This window comes from Andrena cerasifolii, chromosome 8, assembly GCF_050908995.1.
Source record: "Andrena cerasifolii isolate SP2316 chromosome 8, iyAndCera1_principal, whole genome shotgun sequence".
Taxonomy (NCBI): domain Eukaryota; kingdom Metazoa; phylum Arthropoda; class Insecta; order Hymenoptera; family Andrenidae; genus Andrena; species Andrena cerasifolii.
Genome location: NC_135125.1, coordinates 13,900,299 through 13,921,265, shown reverse-complemented (window position 1 = coordinate 13,921,265; position 20,967 = coordinate 13,900,299). Strand labels below are relative to the sequence as shown.

The following is a 20,967-nucleotide window of genomic DNA, read 5'->3' as shown; positions in this document are numbered from 1 at the left end:
CACTGATAAAATTTAACACCGTGGACCACCGGTGGATCACGTGTCACGGAACGTGTTAACTCCCTTTTTTTTTCCCGAAACTTTTGTGCCATTTGTACTAGTCGATGAAAGCACGAACCTTCTTCGACGTTGCTGTCGAGTTGAGTGACTTTCACAGCCAGTCGGTCTATCCTGGCCTGCAAGGAGTTCGCTCTGTCGCTCAATCCGTGGGCCTCCCTCGCGAGCTCGCCGAACAGATCTTCGGCGTGTCTCGACAGACTGGACAGTTGCCTGATGGTGTTGGCCAGGGTGCCATTCGTTACGGCCTCTAGCTCTGACGGCAGAGGGAAGTCCTCGGGAATGGTACCGCGCGCGACAAGCACAGGCTCCACCAGTCGCTTTGGAAGCGGCATCTTCTCGCCAGACGCGGGGCAACTCTTCTATCTTTCGATGATCACTTACCGATCTCTCGAGACCTGCAACAACGAATACGCACCAGGCATCACGCAAAGTGTTTATTTTCCGTCGCACTGCTGCTTGCAGAGATCCGGGGATTAATCTGGGCCCCACTCAAACGCCATGTAAAGTGACGTTCCAGAGTAGCGTTTCCCAATTGGAGTTCCGCGGCACCGTGGGCCACAAAATTTACGGTTCCAGGAAAAGTTGTCGAATAATTTTAAATATTAAAAAAAAAAATTAAACGGCACGCATTAAAATATATTTTAGTATATTAAAAAAAAAATTGTTGAGGTCGGGGGTGCGGCTAAAGTTTGGTGAGTTTGGAAGGGTCCTGCGGAACTGTGGGGCACAAAATTTACGGTTCCACGAAAAGTTGTCGAATAATTTTAAATATTAAAAAAAAAAATTAAACGGCACGCATTAAAATATATTTTAGTATATTAAAAAAACAATTGTTGAGGTCGGGGGTGCGGCTAAAGTTTAGCGAGTTTGGAAGGGTCCCGTGGAAAACTCTAGGTGGAAACTGACCAAGTATTAAAGTAAGTAAAATTTTCAGCAAAATAAATTGAAAAGCGTTTAAGCACAGAGGCTTGAGAAAACTTTAAAAACAACTCATACGTGAACTGTCATACTGAATTAATTTTAAAATTGCTCCAACTCTTCTAAATTAAAATATTTGATATTTCGCGGAAAGGGCGGGAGACGCTTGACAACCCAGGGGCGCCAAATCTCCCAGTAAAGCCCCTGTGCAGAGTACATACCAAATGCGTCATTAAATTGTGAAACACTCCTATTTGAAACGCTGTAGGAAGCGCGAATAACATTTGTAACAACAAGATTCCTCCTTTGCATTCGAGAAGCGTCCACCGAACAGAACGCAATCAGCGGTTCGATAAAACGAACCGGTGTTCGATTTTACAGATTCCTCGACTCGTAACAGCAAAGTATGTAAATATGTTAGCTTACATATTTCGGAGTACCGTCCACAGCGAACGGGTCTTTCTGCTTCAATTAAACCCGACGATTTCGCGATGGGACATTCAGTGCGATCGAGCACGTAATTTGCAACGGAGTAGAGTCGAGTGCAAAGGCGACACTCGACGGTGTTTGCGAGGAAGACCCCTCGACGAGTATCGAGAGGGGATGAATTCCATTTGCTCGGAGATATTCTTTCAATCCACGCGCACAGCCGGCACGATCGAAGTATAATCTCGTCGACGGCGACCAGTTCACTGGCACGCGCGTAATTTTGGATTCCAACAAACCGCCGCGGACGCGCACAGACCGCAATCAGGTACACATTGGTCATGAACGATATTTCCGTTGGGTAGTTGCGATGGAAATGTGGTTAAACCAAAAGGCCCTGGCTAGATTCAACGTATAAATACTCCGCGTCGTGTTGTGAAAAAATCTGCTTGGACTGGTTGCAAATGATCGAGTCAGACGTTTATCATGTCGGATGAGTAATTGTTGTAGCAGGAAGTTGCCGCTGCCCTCGGTAGCCGCAACCCACGTTTCACGTCGTCGTGAATTCTATTTGTTTAAATTATTGCGCTTGATATCGGTCAGTGTTGCGCGTTGCAAAAGTACGTTTGATTTTCTATGTTTAACCCTTAACTGGTATCCTGGGTCGCACGTGACCCCAAGCACGCAAAGTTCGCTGCAAAATTTTTGGTTGTCTAAGTTCGTCAACTGAATTTCTAATTAATTTTATAGTTAATAGTTTAACTTTCTACGTTCCTATTATTTTATACATTACCTAAGAACAGAATATTCATAGAGGATGATCCAGTGTCGACTTTACAAATTTCTGTGTCCTTTTTTATTTGGGGTCTGCCACGACCCCAGGATACCAGTCACGTTTGCCAAAAACAGTATACCAGTTAAGGGTTAATAATGGGAGTGTCTGATCGGTACAGAGCAGCGATCCTCAAGTTTCTAGAGGTCGCCACGGTTTTCTGGGATTTTTTTTTTTTAATTTTATTAAGTTATATTCAGAAATATCAATTTTTAATGTATCTTCTTTACCTTGCCTTATATGGGAGACGGGGTCGCAGGTTTTTTGAATAATATAAAAGGGGGTGGCGATTAAAAAAAGGTTTGAATATTTTGTGTTCACATTGTTAAAATTTTTTTCTTATTGGGAAGGTTTATGTCGAAGATAACCGTTTATGTTGGTTCAAATCTCACCATTCTATTGTAGTGGTATTGCGTTATAGCTAATAAGAGTGGGGAGAGATTTTTGTTTTGTCTCCCTGTTAAGGTCGAGGACGCTCGCCTCGTGCGGAACACAGTTGTAGAGGATTCGCAGTGAGAACAACACCTGTAAACTCTCCCTATCAGTTTACAGATGCAAAGTTTCTTTTTTGTTAAAATATACTTTCATTATTCAATAAAATCTTAACAGTTTATAAGGATATCTTCATTAGCTTTCTTCAAATGTTACAATTCCAAGGTAACAACTGATAAATTTGCTACCTGTTCTACAACACGTTAACATGGTAAAATATTTCATACCAGATCGGGTAATTACGAGCTACTTTTCATAGAAATGTTTTTTATAAAATATTATTTAGAGACACATACTACTTCAGTTCGTTGAATTGCAAAATCTATTTGGAAGTGTGTAATAAAAATGTATAGTTTCATTTACAAAATAACAGTAACCTTGGAATCTTTACAAACATCTAAATAAATTAAAATCTCTACAATCAACGGAAGAAGTATCAGGGGAATCTGTAACAGTCTTCTAAACCATTTCCATATTCTGGACATACCGATTACTTTACAGCCACGAATAAATATAACTAAATGAAAATTACAAAAATTACGAATAAAAGGAGTACCCCTTGTCTTCTATAATCTAAACAGCAACTTACAACGAGTGAATGCATTTGAATTAAGCATACTTTACTGTTGCAAAGCATGCAATCCTCGATAGTATGCAAAGCTTGAGAAATAGGATTCATTTATAATTAAATTAGGCCTGTAGTACAGTATTTTAAATTGAAAACACGTAATACGTGCACCGTGTGAAATACTAGAACAGTGAAGAGCCTTGTTTATTGGTAACTGATCATTTATGCGTTAAATACTATAAACAATGTGTTCCTGGCATGCCAGCTTGTATACATATATTATAGTCCAATATCGGCATAACTTTCTGCTCGCGGTGTAATTATTCTACAGCCTTGAATGTAACGCAAATTTATTCTGCAAGTTCAGACGTTACGTGTTACGTACTATCATGATGCACGAGTTAAAATAAGTGCGATGGCTGTAACGTGGATTAGGTAAGTTTGCGATGCAAACGTTGCAACACGCGGTTCTTATCAGTCCTCTAATCGACCGCAGAGACTAGAAGATACTGTTCGTTCCTTCCTCATCGGTTTCCTCGTAGAAACAGTAGTGCGAAATGAAGATTTAACTTTAAACTTTGTTATACGTATTTCGCAAAGATAATATCTGCCATTGTTTATCAAACTGTCTTACGTATCTTTTTTAATATTATATTATTTTATACTTTCTATATCCCTCAAGACAATATTATACCGCTGCTAATCAGTCCATTCTCTACGCCCGGAAATGTCCCGCCCATTAAAAATAAGCTTCGTTCGTTTCCAACAATTTCTTATGTCACTTGTTACTTTGATCTATTAAAGTGGCAGCTAAATTCGTCCTCCCCGAGCCAGGTAACTATGAAAAAGTGATTGCTTTTTCTGCATCCGCAAATTCTTTGCCAACGCGTTTGCCAGCGCATCTATCTCGAACTCTGATATACCTTTCAATCGACAGCACGAATTCTAACGAGTGCAATGACTGCAGCCTCGCCTTGACTCCTTTCCTTACGTTCCCCCCTAGCGATCCCATTGGCCCCGATTAACTTGCCCCGGTTGTTGCCTCTTATCGTTCACCGTAGCTCTCTCTCAGGGTCAATACGAGACGGTAATTAGCGGCGTAGGTACTGGTCGCGCGTAAACTGGCGCACCCCTCGCGCGGAACGCACGCGAAACGCGCGGTGAGAAAGTTTCTTTGCGAACGGCACGTTAGCCTGCGTGCAATCGCACCACGGATGAAAGACACGCGTTCCTTCCACGCAATTACGAAACCGACGGAGAACACGAGGCTCTTATCGATAACGAATAAGGTTTATCGCGCGCGCTGTCCCAATAGGACGCTTGGGAAAACGAATTCGTTCCGAGTACCTAGTTCACTTTTTTACATTTGCAAGGTGGGTGTAGGAGATTTGAATCGGCAGATGCGTTCGAAAGTTCAGAGAAACTGTTTTAGGAGTCAAGGTGTTGGAGTAGGTCGAAGAAATCAGAATAGTTGAAAGTTTTGATTTAATTTTTTTTAAACTTCTCGAGTTTCGCTCGAATTTATTTAAGCTACGCGAATTTTACTCGAATTCATTTAAATGACTTAATATCGTATCATTCGAGCTTTTCCGACACACTCGAGGAGCTCGAGTCTTCGATTCTTTAGTTGAAAGTTTTGATTGATTTTTTTTTAAATTTCTCGAGTTTCGCTCGAATTTATTTAAGCTACGCGAATTTTACTCGAATTCATTCAAATTACTTAATATCGTATCATTCGAGCTTTTCCGACACACTCGAGGAGCTCGAGTCTTCGATTCTTTAGTTGAAAGATTTGATTTAATTTTTTTTAAATTTCTCGAGTTTCGCTCGAATTTATTTAAGCTACGCGAATTTTACTCGAATTCATTCGAATTACTATCGTATTAATTCGAGCCTCTCCGACACACTCGAGGAGCTCGAGTCTTCGATTCTTTAGTTGAAAGTTTTGATTGAATTTTTTTTAAATTTCTCGAGTTTCGCTCGAATTTATTTAAGCTACGCGAATTTTACTCGAATTCATTCAAATTACTTAATACCGTATCATTCGAGCTTTTCCGACACACTCGAGGAGCTCGAGTCTTCGATTCTTTAGTTGAAAGTTTTGATTGAATTTTTTTTAAATTTCTCGAGTTTCGCTCGAATTTATTTAAGCTACGCGAATTTTACTCGAATTCATTCGAATTACTATCGTATCAATTCGAGCTTTTCCGACACACTCGAGGAGCTCGAGTCTTCGATTCTTTAGTTGAAAGTTTTGATTTAATTTTTTTTAAATTTCTCGAGTTTCGCTCGAATTTATTTAAGCTACGCGAATTTTACTCGAATTCATTCGAATTACTATCGTATCAATTCGAGCTTTTCCGACACACTCGAGGAGCTCGAATCTTCGATTCTTTAGTTGAAAGTTTTGATTGAATTTTTTTTAAATTTCTCGAGTTTCGCTCGAATTTATTTAAGCTACGCGAATTTTACTCGAATTCATTCGAATTACTATCGTATCAATTCGAGCTTTTCCGACACACTCGAGGAGCTCGAGTCTTCGATTCTTTTTTCCCGCAGTCCAACAGCTCTAGTACAATGATTACAGTTTCAAGTACCTGACAGGGTCAATGGTACGGCCATGGTCGGACGCCGCGGCGTCGACGAACAACGAGGAGAGCGTCGTCAACGGTGAACGTACCGCTACTACGCAACTGACTTCTAATTAGCAACTAGTAAGCATAAGTCGAGCGATTTACCTCGTTTCACCGGATGTTGCACCTGTGCAAAATATCCGAATGGTATGCGATCCAAAAAGCAATCTCTTTCACATCGATACGTAGCTACACTAACATTTCAACTATCGGTGTATTAAAATAAAGATAAACAAACCAAAAATTAATCCTCTCAAAATTGCATCGAAATTTCCAGAATAATATATTACATGGAACCGCATAAAACTCAAAACTGATTTGTATAAAAAATTGTGGAATACTAACGACACTTCCCGTTACGGTATACTTTACGGCCACCGTGTAATTTGCAACGAACAAAGTACCTTTAATTAATGGAGCTGCGGGGAAACGCGGTTCCTTTTTCGTTTCCTCGTTAAAGCCCCCCTGCTCTTTGTCTCACTTGTGAATGCGTAACCGAATGAAAGCCTCAGGTGGCACCTGTTAGGGTTGGCGAAACCCTGCTTCTTTCGCTTTCTGATCCCTCTCTGTTTTCAGAGGTCGTTGCTCGGATACATCGGGTACGATATTATAACACAGACACTGAATACTTTAACGACGCGCGCCCCTTTTTCCCTTAGTCCCTCGGTCCTCTTCCCTTTGAGACTTCATTTCAGTCTACCTCCACAATGCTAAATCGCTTTTAATATCTGCCAACATTTTCCCGACACCTACACTTTATTTTCAATTGTCAAAATCTCCCAGACCTCGCGAAATTGGAGATATGAAAATTCATCAAGATATTTCCCAAGACATGAAAATTATTATTTCCAGGTCGTTGCTCTCCGAATTAATGAGCAGAGCTCTCTCGGTAACAAGGGTGGTGATATTTCTAGCGATTCTTCGCGCGATAAACAACGATTTTAAAACCACTATCAGCGTTCGCAAATCCTAGTGGACAAGTAGAGATCACGAGTAATAAACGCTCGACACAGCACGCTGCCCGAACTGAAATTAACAAGGTTCTCAAAATCGAATCTCTCGAAGACGAAGCCTTCTGCGAAAAAAATCCTATTCCATATTTTCCACTGGTTTTAGGATTATCGCCTTTTTAGTTCTACTACGAAATACTGTCCGATTTTCTGAATTTTCGTTGGCGAATGGTTTCTGATTTGTCATCGCTAATCTGGCGCGACAGATACAACTCGTAACTCTCGTTCAATTGGCGTGAAAAGTGTCTTGTTCGTGCGAATGGGGCAACGAGCCTATCGTAGCTAAGGTTTTATGGTACCTTCCGATAGAAGCCTATGTCGACACGTGGGCTGACATTTACGTCGCGCAACCGTACATTACGTCCCATGAAGAGGTAGAAAGTCTCTTTGGATGATTTCTGCTACGTGTAGCTTTCATTATACTTCGACTTGGTCCCTCGGCAATGTGAAACGCGATTCACGGTTTTCTCTACGTTTGCATAAAGTTCGTGTTGATACACTGAATGTTCTGCAATTCCACGAAAACTGAAGATTAACTTGTCGGATTTAAAGGACATCTTTCCCTTTTCATAAAGAATAATTCTACTTGCTCATAGTACTCGAAAGTAGGTATTATTTACGTCCAATAGCCAAAGCTTCTGTTTAAATTTGTTTTATAAGTTTAAATTTGGTTATTTATTCTCTAGAAAATCCTAAAAGGCTCCCATGTTTTTCAGGCCTCCGAAGGAGGAGCGCCCCTTCGATATTTAAATATTCACACAAGCACAGTATTTGCACCGTTAATAATCGGTACGGTCGGTCCCAGGCTCGGCCGCAACGTTATACCAACATCGAGGGCACAATAGAGACAACGATTCCAGTGGAACAGACTGTTAGATTACACGAGTATAATATGAGTCACCGTAGTAGCAAGCAACCCCCCTCCACCCTCCCACACTCCTTCAACGATACACCGTAGTATCTGCATTTTATACGCGCTCCCACGCATTCGGTGCCAAGTAGGGATTTACCAATTCAACGCGAGCTGGCGAGCGGAAGGACTCGCCGCGGTACAATGACAAAAAGCACGCCATCGTGTGACGTTTGCAATCGAGAAGGAAGAACGTTCTCATCGATCCTCGTAACAGGGATGCCACGTTATCAAAGAATCCACGAGTAATTGTGCGTGCCTGTGTCGCGCGTAATTGTACGGAATTTCTCGTTGGAAATGCTGAAGCACAGTGTTTTACAAGGTACCGCGATGATTTGGTATTTTAATCGTGGAATATTCCGGTACTTTCGGTTACTAGTAGTTAGCCACAAGTTAGAGAATATTTTCTTTCTTTCTTCTTCCTTTATTATTATTAATATTATAATACTTCTGAGGTCTAAGTCAGAATTTACGATGAAAGGAGGTACAAATTATAATTTTTTGTAATTATAAAGGTGGTGGTTGTATAATAATATTTTTCAATTTTTTTTTTGTTCGTATTAAAGCATTTTTATTTTTAGTAAATTTCTTTTAATTTAACTCACAGCGGTTGGAATTCGGTTTAAAAATAATTGAGAAGTGCGGGAGGTTAATATATGCCGGTGAAGAAGATAGGTGATTCGCGTATAGTTAGTACCACGAGGTATTTAAAGTTTAGTCCTCCAAGCCTCGTAAAGTGAATCTAAGGCATTAACGTCTTTTGCTCCTGTGTGGTAAAAGGGACCCGTTCATTCAACGGCTGGTGAATGGAAACCTTAACTCAGCTCTAGCGATCGTCTTGCGTAAGATGAGTAACATTTAAAGGTCACTATTACGCTCATCCAAGCTACTACTCCTTACTATTGCCATTCCTCCCCAATTAGAATACCAGATTAGAGGGAACTCATTTTCTCTCTGTATTACTTAATTCTGATCAATTTTCGAGCTTCTTCATTGTCGATAATTTTTCATTATTCAACTAGACCAGTTGCGCTTATTACTCTCGTTCTAAATAACACCTATTCTACTCTTTGCAATTCCACAATTTCTTCTCGTACTCTATATAATTTACCGATTCGTAAAATTCACGCATTTACTCCGCGCTTCTGCAAATATGAAAAAGCGGAGCAAGGTGTCAGTTCAGGAAATTGGAGCGTCATAATTCGTGGTTGCTGAAAACGACGAAAGGATGTCGAAGTGGTTTAACTTATTACAGCGTTCGTTTCATTCCCAATGATACGCGAGATGAGTTTGCACACTCTTAACGAAAAGGAGATTTAATTATTCCACTTTGCTTAGCAGTCAATTAAAATTGCTCGGAATTGAATCGATTAGCTCGACACCTTTGTCCATTTACAGGTGTGCGCGGGAACAGATTCTGGATAATCTTTCGAACAAATTTCGTAGGTAGTTACTGTAATATGTTAATGGTAATGATAAGAGGAGTTCCCTTCAATTTGGAACGACCTACAGAATCCTATCGTTGACTCCACCATTACGGACCCATTTACCGCGCAGACTTCCCCATCAAGTTTATTTTTTAAATGTATTTTCAGCGTCAAGGCGGAAAGTAATTTCTTTGACCAAAAATAATAATAGAGCGAGATATTGGAGGAAAGATTTTAATGAAAGGCTCTATGAGCAATAACCACGAGCGCCATTCTAATTTACTTACCGCGCGCATTAGCGAGTGGCGATGACTTGGTTGTCGGTTAATCCTGTCCACGTTCAAGCTCAATCCATTCTGGCCCGCACGTGTGGCTATGAAAACCGAAGCTGCATATGCTACCCATATGGACACGCGAGAAACTCGAACATACGCATGCACACAGTCCAATTTAATCCTCCTCCAAGCGCGCCTACGCGAGTCACCTTTGACGAAGCGTATTCCTTGCACCCTGGCGCTGAATTATTAAATACGCATGTCGCTACTTCGTACACGACGAAATAATTAAACCAGTAATAATTTGTACTAATAAATAACGAAGTATGCCTGAAATTTATAAATATACAAAGTTTTGTAAATTTTAGCAACTTGAGAACTCGAAGGCTAATTTTTCGAATTCAGCATATTCCCCACAGGCGATATGGGTTGGGGTATTAAACTACAGCCTTCGGAAGAAACTCTCGACCGCTAATTTCGGAAATTTTCAAGATAATATGCGAGCAAAGATAAGAGATTTGCTGAAAAATTGAGGGAGTGAAAGTAGAGCAGTAATTGGTAGAGATTTAATTTCCTTGCACGCAGAATGAGTTAGAAAATAGTGCAAAATATTTTCAACACCCGAGACAAAAATAAAAACTAATATACTGACTTTGAGCTTGAAGGAGCCTCGTCCAACACGTGTACTTTAATTGAAGTACCCTCCCTTGAAATCATCAAAGAACATTGAGGGAGTGAAAGTAGAGTAGTAATTGGTAGAGATTTAATTTCCTTGCACGCAGAATGAGTTAAAAAATAATCGAAAATATTTTCAACACCCGAGACAAAAATAAAAACTAGTATACTGACTTTGAGCTTGAAGAAGCCTCGTCCAACACGTGTACTTTAATTGAAGTACCCTCCCTTGAAATCATCAAAGAACATTGAGGGAGTGAAAGTAGAGTAGTAATTGGTAGAGATTTAATTTCCTTGCACGCAGAATGAGTTAAAAAATAATCGAAAATATTTTCAACACCCGAGACAAAAATAAAAACTAAAATACTGACTTTGAGCTTGAAGGAGCCTCGTCCAACACGTGTACTTTAATTGAAGTACCCTCCCTTGAAATCATCAAACATTGAAGAATCAGCGAATAAAAAATTTCAAGCAATTTATAACATCCTTTAATGAAGAGCAGGAAAACCGATTTGACCAATAGCGCTCGTCGCTGTATCTAAAGCATCGAAAGTATCAACAGTGGCGACCTACTGCCAGAAGCACTTGGAGGACGTCCCCACCTCTGCGAGTGGGTTTCGCAAGATATTTGCACAGGCGACTGCCGAGGAGGATCGGCAAATAGCATTGGGACTCAATTGTTCGAGGAAGAAGGTAACACGACAGAGGCTTCAGGAATGCCACTACAAGGGGAAACGTGGCATTCCAGGTGTGCGCGTGCACGTGTAACGACCACAGTGCCCCGCGGCGTAGATTCGATTCGAAGCACGCGTGTCGCCCGACTGATATTGCAAAATCGCTGCACGTCCAGCATTAGCATAGGCTCTTTGTTGCTGGCGACGCCGTTTAACCTGGCGCATCTCTCGATCATCTGCGGCACCCCTCGATCGCGTTGCATTATCATTTCATTCCATTCGCGGATATCGATTGATCAATTATGTTCGATAATCAGCGCGGTTACTTTCGAACTTTTGTATCCAGGCTTTAAGATATTGATTAGCATATGTTCACTGCTATATTTCGTTACGAATTTCGTCGCAATATTTAATTTAATATTATATTTTATCTGAATGAGAAATTTTGTACGAGGTTCCTTTTTTATGGATTAGAGATTATAATATTTCAAAATTATTGGGTAACTTAATTTAGCGCTTGGGTATAGAAGTAAAACAGTTTTAACGGAAATATGTATTATGTAATTTAATTATCGAGACATGGAAGTGTTGCGTATGATTTCCTCCCGTTTTAAGGTAAATTTCAGGTCTGCGCCACAGATATAATAATTGCAAATATAAGCAAAGTTCATTTAACTAAGTCACGCGTGTAGCAGGCCTAATCTTCCACAGTAGTGTATTCGCCAAGCGAGCAGCGAACCAAGTGCAATGAATCCTATCTCCATCATCGCCTATCTCAATAAGTACCAATTCTCTGACACACATTTACTTCCTCAAGTCAATATGAGTCCAAAAAATTTGTAACCCTCCAAACACTGTACACTGAATCCTAGATATCAATATACTCTGTGTGGAATAATCGTGAAGAACGTTGCAGATTTATTGAAGAACTCTAGAACATTTTCTACAAATACAGCAGGTGTCCTAATACTTATGAACGGCACTGTACATCAGCGGCCAAGTTGGAGCTACGAAGAAGCACAGAGTGGTCCATTTCAACTAAGATACTACCTGAGAACTGTTCCCTTTCGTAATGTCTGATAGCCACCGAGCTTTGCACCTACAGTTTGGAAGCAACCCTCGCGATGTTAACGATTTCGAACCGCGACTGAGGAGTCTGAGGAGGCTGATGCTGGACGATAACGGAATACTCGTCGGTGGAACGCCAGGAGCTAGTAGAACACTGCATGTCCCGGATTACCTGGCCAAGTAGCACGTTCGCAAGTTGGCGCAGCACCACGACCTAAATTTCCAGTTCGTTAAATATTTCATGTTGCAGTCGTGGCCGTCTACGTCAGGCAATAGTCGACGAAAAGCAGATACACACCTCTTGGCGCGAACGTGCCGACGATTCGGCGTGCTCGTTGATAACGATACCGAATCCCGCGTCTTCGGGCACGATAAAACTCTATTCCTGACATTTACAGAAGCCACTCGACACGTAACTGGTATCTGCCAACATTTCCTCGGGGATATTTATGAAACGTACCGCGCCGTGGTTGATGTCGCGGTCCTTTATCGGTTGCCGTTTGTATTAGGCAATTTCTGAATAGTCTAATGTAGTTCTAATGGTTTTTCACTCGGTTTCTGATGTTGCAAAGTCATTGTTCAGGATAAGATAAAATTGTAGGTCTGTTAAGTTTCAAAATTTCGCTCTTTGTTGTTGTTTATATTTGTTCTTATCATTTTATACGATTTTTCACTCGGTTTCTGATGTTGCAAAGTCATTGTTCAGGATAAGATAAAATTGTAGGTCTGTTAAGTTTCAAAATTTCGTTCTCTGTTGTTGTTTATATTTGTTCTTATCATTTTATACGATTTTTCACTTGATTTCTGAGCCCGACTCCACCAATCGCGGTAACTTGAAATTCAAGTTCAATTAATTTCCGGAATGTTGTATTTGAATGTATTATAATTGTCCTGTCAAGGTACAAGGGATTGTTGAGAACTATTATCGCAGCTGATATTGCGAATATGCACTACTCTTTGACAGGATGATAACGTCGTGACTGAAAGTTTGTTATGACGTGCACCAGTTCTGTCGCCACGTCCCCAATTCGCAAATACGACAGCTCTGCAAGCTGATGACGTTTATATTTTGCTCGAAATCGTGTTCTCGCCGGTGTTGGTCACGAGACGCTTAAACGTGCAACAAAGGGCTTCCTATTACCAAGGAAGACACGAATATGCTACCCGATAATGGGTTTACTAAATTATTTTATCACCGCAGAGTGTGCGGAACTAGCGAGTGCAGTAAAAGGGTGAAAAATAATAGAATAATTTGCGAATCGTACCTAGTGGAACACTTAAAGGTAACAGGTTTAAATAAAATATTCGAGTCACTTATTCCAAAGAACTAAGTTATAGGGAAAGTGAGGAAAATCTGAGAACTAAGTAGTTTCCTTCGTATTAATTTTCCAAAATTTCCATCTCCAATTATTTATTTTTAATCGAAACAAATAGTTTCAGTTCAAATGCAAGCAATCGTAAATTTTTGAAAAACTCAACTCCAAGTGAAAAAGCACCCTTTATCTTTACGACGTCCTTCAACCCCTCAATGAATCATGTTTCCCTTAAATAATTTTCAATGTTATCGAAAAACAGCAAAGGTACTCTATTAACGTTTACACGTAACATGTGCAATACTGGTAACAGCTATTTGATGCAAATATATGTCGAGAATCAATATTTACACGCAAGATGACTAGCAGATACGTTGTTTAGGTGTCAATAGGAGAAACCTGATTTTCATTCCAATCAGAAATCGTGTTAAACGGGAAGACAAGTGACGCCAGTTGGACACGAACCAATTTCCAAATTCCATTCACCACCGGTATCCAAGAAATCTTACGTAAGAGAAAGTAGGTTACACTAAATTATCCAGCAAAGTAATCCACCTTGATCAAACCTGGTGCGCTGTGTATTATACGCTCGCTGTGCTTGTTCATGAAATAGAAATGCAGGTCTTTCTCTCGTGTGGTACACGAGTACGTACCTACCATCGGTTATTTAAATTAAACATTCATACTTAACGTAATTTGCTAAACAAATTAACTACCGAGGCTTCTAAAATGTATGCTAATAATTCAACATTCTGTTATAATTAATTTGCATATTTCCTTTACACAACATCCAATAAATGTATTAATTATTATCGATCAGAATATTTTTATATATGAACGAAATACAGAATTATAGAAGTATACTCGGTGTTTGATTATTTCGCGAGTTTTTCGAGAAAACATATCCTGGGAATGTGAATGAACATAGTTTGTTGAAACGCGTGTGTGAATAAACGCGTGTTTCATTTATCGATGATGTAATTTTAGCAAGATTACGTTGCATGTGTCGATGAACCGTACGCAGGTGACTCCTCGCTATATTTGGGTCACCCATGAAGGAAGGATATGAGTCGTTGCTGACGATAAACTGAATAAATTATACCGATGGTTGCGCGACCAGAGAGCGACATGCAGATCGATCTATGAAATATGTGCATCGCACGTTTCGCTTGTGTCCTGTGCTTCCGTGGGAAACCAGAGAACAAGAGTAATTAAAAATGCTCTACAGACACGCAATTTCCTGTCTCGTAAGAAGCAATCCAGCCACTTAACCTTTACAGGGCCGAGATTTTTACATTGAAATTGTAAATTTTATTTACTTAAAATTTATGCACATATATCACCAAAATGGCCGGCAAAGTATCCAAATTCTTAGGTGGCTAAAGGTTAATAAAATTTTATCCAATACTCAATTTACAGGACTTATATTCTCGGGGAAAATAAGAAATGCAATTTCATTTTTGTTGAATAAAATTTCAGCAATATCAATTTGTATTCAATGCTCGATTCGCTAAATTTGGTCTTCGATTTTTGCTATTTGAATTATTAAATTGAGAACAAATTAAAAACAAGAGATATTAATAAGCAACCGTTAATCGTAAACAGATATATTTCATTAGCTAAAATATTTTGTATGAATTCATTTACGAAATAAGCAGCTTACAAAGAATGTAAATTCAGAATTGAATTTGTTCGTAGGAAGGATCGGTTCGTATTTAATATTATGGATAGGTGATCTTTGCAAGCAGTTCCGTTACATTGCTAATCCATAGCCAGCAAGTTGATTATACTGAATTCCTATGCTCCTGCTAAGTGAAAGTCAACTCGCAGAAACATCTGTACTCGGGGTTCGTGCGCTAAGAAGATGTCTCAAGCACACTGGCGCCCTTGAGAACACCCGTTTCTCATTAGCGGTTACTTACATTAGCAAACGGAAACTTCGTTAATTTTAATGCTCGAGGGGCACGTGACCCCTTCGATAAAACTGGGACTGTGCCTAGTTCTCTATAGCCCTTGAAATATTATGGTCCTTCTACGACCCCTCCGAATTTAGCCCTCCTCTGCCAGGAGAGATACTCTTCACCTAACTAGGGTGAGGTTCATTTGACGTCAACGAGCAAGAAAAAATAGGTGAACCATAAAAAAAAACTTCATCCAACTGCGCATCGATACTAGATCTACTCATTATGAAACTATGAAACAAAAGTTTACAATTCACGACAATAAATTCAATGGATTATTAATAGTAATTCGTGATCTTTGTCCGGAAATAAAATATGCAAAGTATCAAATACATTTAAAAAATAAAATCTAAATTATCTTCACTCCACTCTCCGCCCATTTCAGGGTTAACCTGTTAAGCAGGCAAGACGAGTTAACTCGTCATTAAAAAAATTCTTTACGTTCGATAAAAGAAATTCGTCACGAAAATGTCAAGACTTAATTCCTGCAACAGGAGTAAAGAATGTCTTCTATGTTTTTTTTTTGTGATTTAGTGTGGGCGAAATGAGTTAATTGGCTCTGTGATAATTATTAAACACAAGGTTTACAGTTTAGTGGACTCGATTTAGACGTTTCTGATCGAGACGTGATCCAGTTAACAAATTAAGCGATTCTAACAACGATTTTCACTGTTTTGCCAAGATTTAAGAAATAACGACTATCAGATGTATGAATATGGACACGTGCCCTGTCCCTGGGGCGACGTTAAATTGCCAGAGACTTGGTGTATCGGGGTGTAATGCGCTGGTTCTTTCGATAACAGAACTAGCTACCCCTCTTATAATAAAAGGGGAGCGAATGACGTCATGCTCGCATTCACGGCCCCCACAGGATATAATTCTGTCCTCTGTGTTTGCGATACTCACACACGCCCACCTGTACTCTATACGAAAATCGTTGGAGCGCGTTACACGCGCGCTTACTCCCCCTGAATTATAAATAGAGCCGTTTCCAAAGCAGCAGAATGATAAACCAAACGTGAAAATTGAGTAACGCGGGGAGACAAAACGCGGCGTCTCCATTTGCCGGCTGCGAGTTCCGCGAATTTCGGTGGTGGCGTGATTTTCACTTCAAAACCGTCTCGGGGTTTAGTGAATCGCGATAGAATGCAAGAATACATTGCAAAATACTATCTTCTACTATAGTTCCTTTTTATAGAAGATGGATATTGTCATCCACTTCCATTTATATACTTAGTTTAACGAATTAAATCGGAAGAAAATATTACAAACGCTCAGATACTTGTATTCTCGTGGAAAACAAAGAATTTGCAATTTCACTTATACTCAATAAAATTCCAACAATATCAAAGAAATTTTATTCAGTGCTCGATTCCCTAAATTTGGTCTTCAATTTTTGTTATTCAAATTTTAAAATCATTCGCCCTAACTGCTGTAACATCACCGCGGTGACTAGAATACACCATGCAAACGCCCAAAGGTAACAGAAAGCTATTAACATCTCTAAGCATATTGCAGTGACTTGCAAGTAGACTTAGAATCAGTCAGTTACGTATTACAGCACTGCAAAAAGCATAACAGTGGAGGTGCCGGTCACGAGCTTAGTTCCCGTTCCTTTGTTAGACGATATCGCTCAGGGAATCGAGCGTTTGGCTAAACGGCGCTCAAGTAGTCAAGGTTCCACTGAACTTCGACAATGCACATGCAATATCGAAAGGGAAGCTCGCAAAGCGGAAGGCATTTCTTAAGCGATCAGTTGTAAGCCCGCATGCAATATTGATTAAGCTGGTTGGTAAATTGGACCGAGAACTGGGTGGTCGTGGTTTGGGCAGGCGTGAAGCGGTTTCCCTTCTGATCGTGAGTCACTGTGTGCCAACCCAAAGTCTGCTTTATTGCTCGACAGGATCGAGCCAGGGTTGCTCGTGTGCCTTACATTTCGTGCCTGACGCGCTAACGCCGCTCTTATCGATCAGATCTACCACCGATGAAAACAAGCTTTTTCCCTTGTAAGGCCGCATTTCAATCGTCAATGGGTGGTTGTGATTCGTCAGGTCGACGCGATAGATGCCACGGGGCAAATTAGTTTTCTCTTTTTAAAAATAGACTTTAGGAAGGGAAGGTTGAGCTTCGAAACGATTAGAGGGCGTATAGGTATTAGAGTATACATATATATTCAAATGGGGGTTGAAAGCAGCCCTCGAATTTGGGGATAGTAAATACTGCGAAGACTATAATATGCGATTCGAGTTGGAAACTTTAGAAGCGTTAGTGAAGAGTGATTCAAAAGTGGTGCTGTAGAATTTACAAGTATGCACTGTATGCGAGAATAATTGACAAGGGATTCTAATGAGAATGGTTCTCCAAATGTTTTGCTCTCGAGATCCACTGACGTTGAATTTGTCGAAGAATAACGAATAAACGTTGCAAAAATTATTAGGTAGTCGAAATTATTATTAACCCGGGTTAACTTTATTCGTCGAATAATCTAAAGTTAAAGTAACTTTTACTATTTATTTAATTTTTCATTTGGTGAATGCCCAACTCTGACTTCAGTCCCAAGCTTCAATTCAGTCCAATACTAATTTTCAAAATAATCTGAAATTAACTTCTGTAGCATACAAACCCATTAAAATAGTAACCACCCCCTCCTAAGTAGTATTATAGTTAAAGTAACTTTTACTATTTATTTAATTCTTCATTTGGTGAATGCCCAACTCTGACTTCAGTCCCAAGCTTCAATTCAGTCCACTACTAATTTTCAAAATAATCTGAAATTAACTTCTGTTGCATACAGACCCATTAAAATAGTAACCACCCTCTCCTAAGTAGTATTATAGTTAAACTACGTACATCTGCAGACCAATTTCTCAAAATTATTAAAATTCTCTGTCACCTATAAACCTAGCACCACCATTGAATTCCCCATCTTTGATATTGGCCTCGTCTTCCTGAATCGTCAGTAAATACCATCCTCAGTGTACTCCGAACGTACTGTATTAAATTTGCAGTTAATGTTGTTCACGTGCCGTTTATCGGTAGCTTAAGATGCAAAGAGCCGCAACGACAATGAGATAACGAACACCCAGCCCTCCCTATTCGATATACTCTATTACTTGGGTTAACATCCACTTTGTGCACCACGCTGGCTCATGCCATCCACCGAGGTTCCTGTGCCTCGGTTAGGTCCATATACGAGGCTCATTACCGGGGGACATTCTGGTAGCGGCAGGACATTCAATGAGTTAATTAAGTATTCAAATGAGGATGCGACAAACATTTTGTAACGACTTTAGCATGGTAATAGCCTGGCCTAACGACGCCCCGTTTAGCAAAAAAAAAAAATGCTAGCTCCAGTTATGTCCTCAGTTTAAATGGACTCCTTCTGAATTACCTGCAGGTAATTTGTTTGTAATTTGTGGCACATTACAGTTACGCGCAAATACAGTGGCTCTAATGTAAAACGGACGATTTTATTCGAATCATTAATTAGAACTGGTTAAAGGGCAATAAATTCAATGGCATTGTCGTGGGTGGAGCATGATGGAAATTATTGCGAAAAAGTAGATTAAAAATTATGGGCAGAAGTAAGACTGACGTGCTTCGATTGAATTCATTCCCTGCAGTTGATTGAACGAAGTGAAAACTGCACGATAAATTGAGGAAGCAACCAATTAAAAAATTATTTATTCAATGCAAGGTTCAATGCGAACGTTTGGTAATTGGACCTTTCTTTTTTAAATGATGATCACAGTTGCTAGTGGACTTTAGAATGCAAGGAACTGGATATAGTACATAATATTATGCAACAGTGCTTCTGTGGGTACCCCTCGCCACCTTTCAACATCACCACATTGTGATTACCGACACTTAGAATCCATAAAAACGATGTTGCAAAAATGTTGCAATCGGAATATGCAAAAATCCCAAAATCGAATTTTCGAAAATTTTGAGGATTACCTACCCCTTAAGAAAATTCATCCACGACACATTATAGGTACACAAAGAACCTCATCTTTTCTCCCAAAGCTTCATCAAAGTACCCTTTTTTTATTGATTGAAATTTGCTCTTTCTACCAATTTTGCCGCTCTGGGCGGTTGCCCCCCTAGCCTAAGGTACCTAGACTTGTCGTTTCGAGAGTCTGCAGAAGCGTAATGACCAGTCGGTGGAACGTAGGCAGAGAATTGACTGTGGCAAGACGGATACTCGAGTACGTACTTAAGTACTGCTCTGGCGCATAGGGTTCGGGCTAACTTGACCCCACGATCGTAGCCTGCGTCCACCTTCGGTATATAATCCCCCGCTTAAGCGGATCTACCGCGTGCGTGGACGTTTCCGGTCGGTCTCGCGTAACGTACACCGAGGGTACCTACACGCGAACTAGCCGTCGCAGGAAATCTACAGATAGCACGAACGTGGGCAGCACGTACACCTGTACGCACCGTATCCAAATCGACGCGGTTAATCGACGGAATCGAGTGTCACGAACCGGTTGCGGATTGGTTAACCTTGCTGTCCTCTTGCTGCTACACCGAAAAAATGTGTCCAACTCGTTCGCCGAGCTGGTGCGGTTTAGGAGCAGCGAGCTGCTACAGCACCACCGGTAACACTATACCTACGCAAGGAACGAAGTGCTCTATTTTCGTTTTCAGAAAATTAGTTGCGCCAATGGAACTTGAAGTGGGTGTGCTTTTAATTTCTTCTTAAGGGGGTATACCCGTTTGAACCCTCGGAAAATGTATACATTTTGTGGATTTTTTTACAAGTCAACGGTTTGATGCAGATTTCCCGTTTTTTAACTATGTTTACATAGTATTATGAACTACTTATAAAAAAAGTTTCAGTTAAAAAACTATTGTTTTTCGGAAGTTACGGATACATGTCCGCAAGTCTCTCGATTTTAGACGGCTAAACGGTGGCCCTAAAAACTCGCGCTACGTTCAACCAATTTACTTCAAATTTTGCATGCAGAATCATAATAAGATTCCACATCGTCCAACGAAGGCGATTTTGAAAATTTTGAAAAATAAAGAAATGGTGAGAGATCAAAGGTAAAGTTAAATTTTTCTAAGAGAAAAATCCACCTTTTTCCTTTATAAATAATAAACGGGGAATCGAAATAAAAAAAGCCTTCGTTGGACGATGCGGAATCTTATTATGATTCTGCATGCAAAATTTGAAGTGAATTGGTTGAACGTAGCGCGAGTTTTTAGGGCCACCGTTTAGCCGCCTAAAATCGAGAGACTTTCGGACATGTATCCGTAACTTCCGAAAAACAATAGTTTTTTAACTGAAACTTTTTTTATAAGTAGTTCATAATATTATGTAAACATAGTTAAAAAACGGGAAATCTGCATCAAACCGTTGACTTGTAAAAAAATCCACAAAATGTATACATTTCCCGAGGGTTCAAACGGGTATACCCCCTTAAGGAAATGTGTGAATCGAAAGCGAAGTTCGAGAAAACTGCTGGTTCAAGAGATGAGTATTTTGAAATATGTGGAATGAGATTTTTTTGTACGATGATCGAACTCGATTCTGTGAAATTACAGAGACATAGACACTTTTGTTGTGGATATTATTAACTACTTAGTGAAATGAATTTTCTTTTCTTTTTCTGGGGGAATTTTTGCGAAGTATTAAGTACTTACGAAATTATAAAATATTTGGGTCTGGAAAGTGAATAATAATATCGTAGATATGAGTTATATCATAAGTATTAATACC

At 39.9% G+C, this 20,967-nt stretch overlaps 1 protein-coding gene across 3 annotated transcripts in view; it reads right to left on the bottom strand.

Moving 5' to 3' along the window:
• The window catches only part of Scar (wiskott-Aldrich syndrome protein family member 3 SCAR), a 54,156-nt gene that overhangs the window by 10,475 nt on the left and 22,714 nt on the right, over positions 1-20,967 (bottom strand). For all 3 annotated transcript variants that reach the window (XM_076819225.1, XM_076819227.1, XM_076819226.1), the window contains exon 2: positions 119-455. In XM_076819225.1, coding sequence (XP_076675340.1) covers positions 119-392 — 274 coding nt within the window. In that variant the 5' untranslated portion in view covers positions 393-455. The remainder of the gene's footprint in view (positions 1-118; positions 456-20,967) is intronic.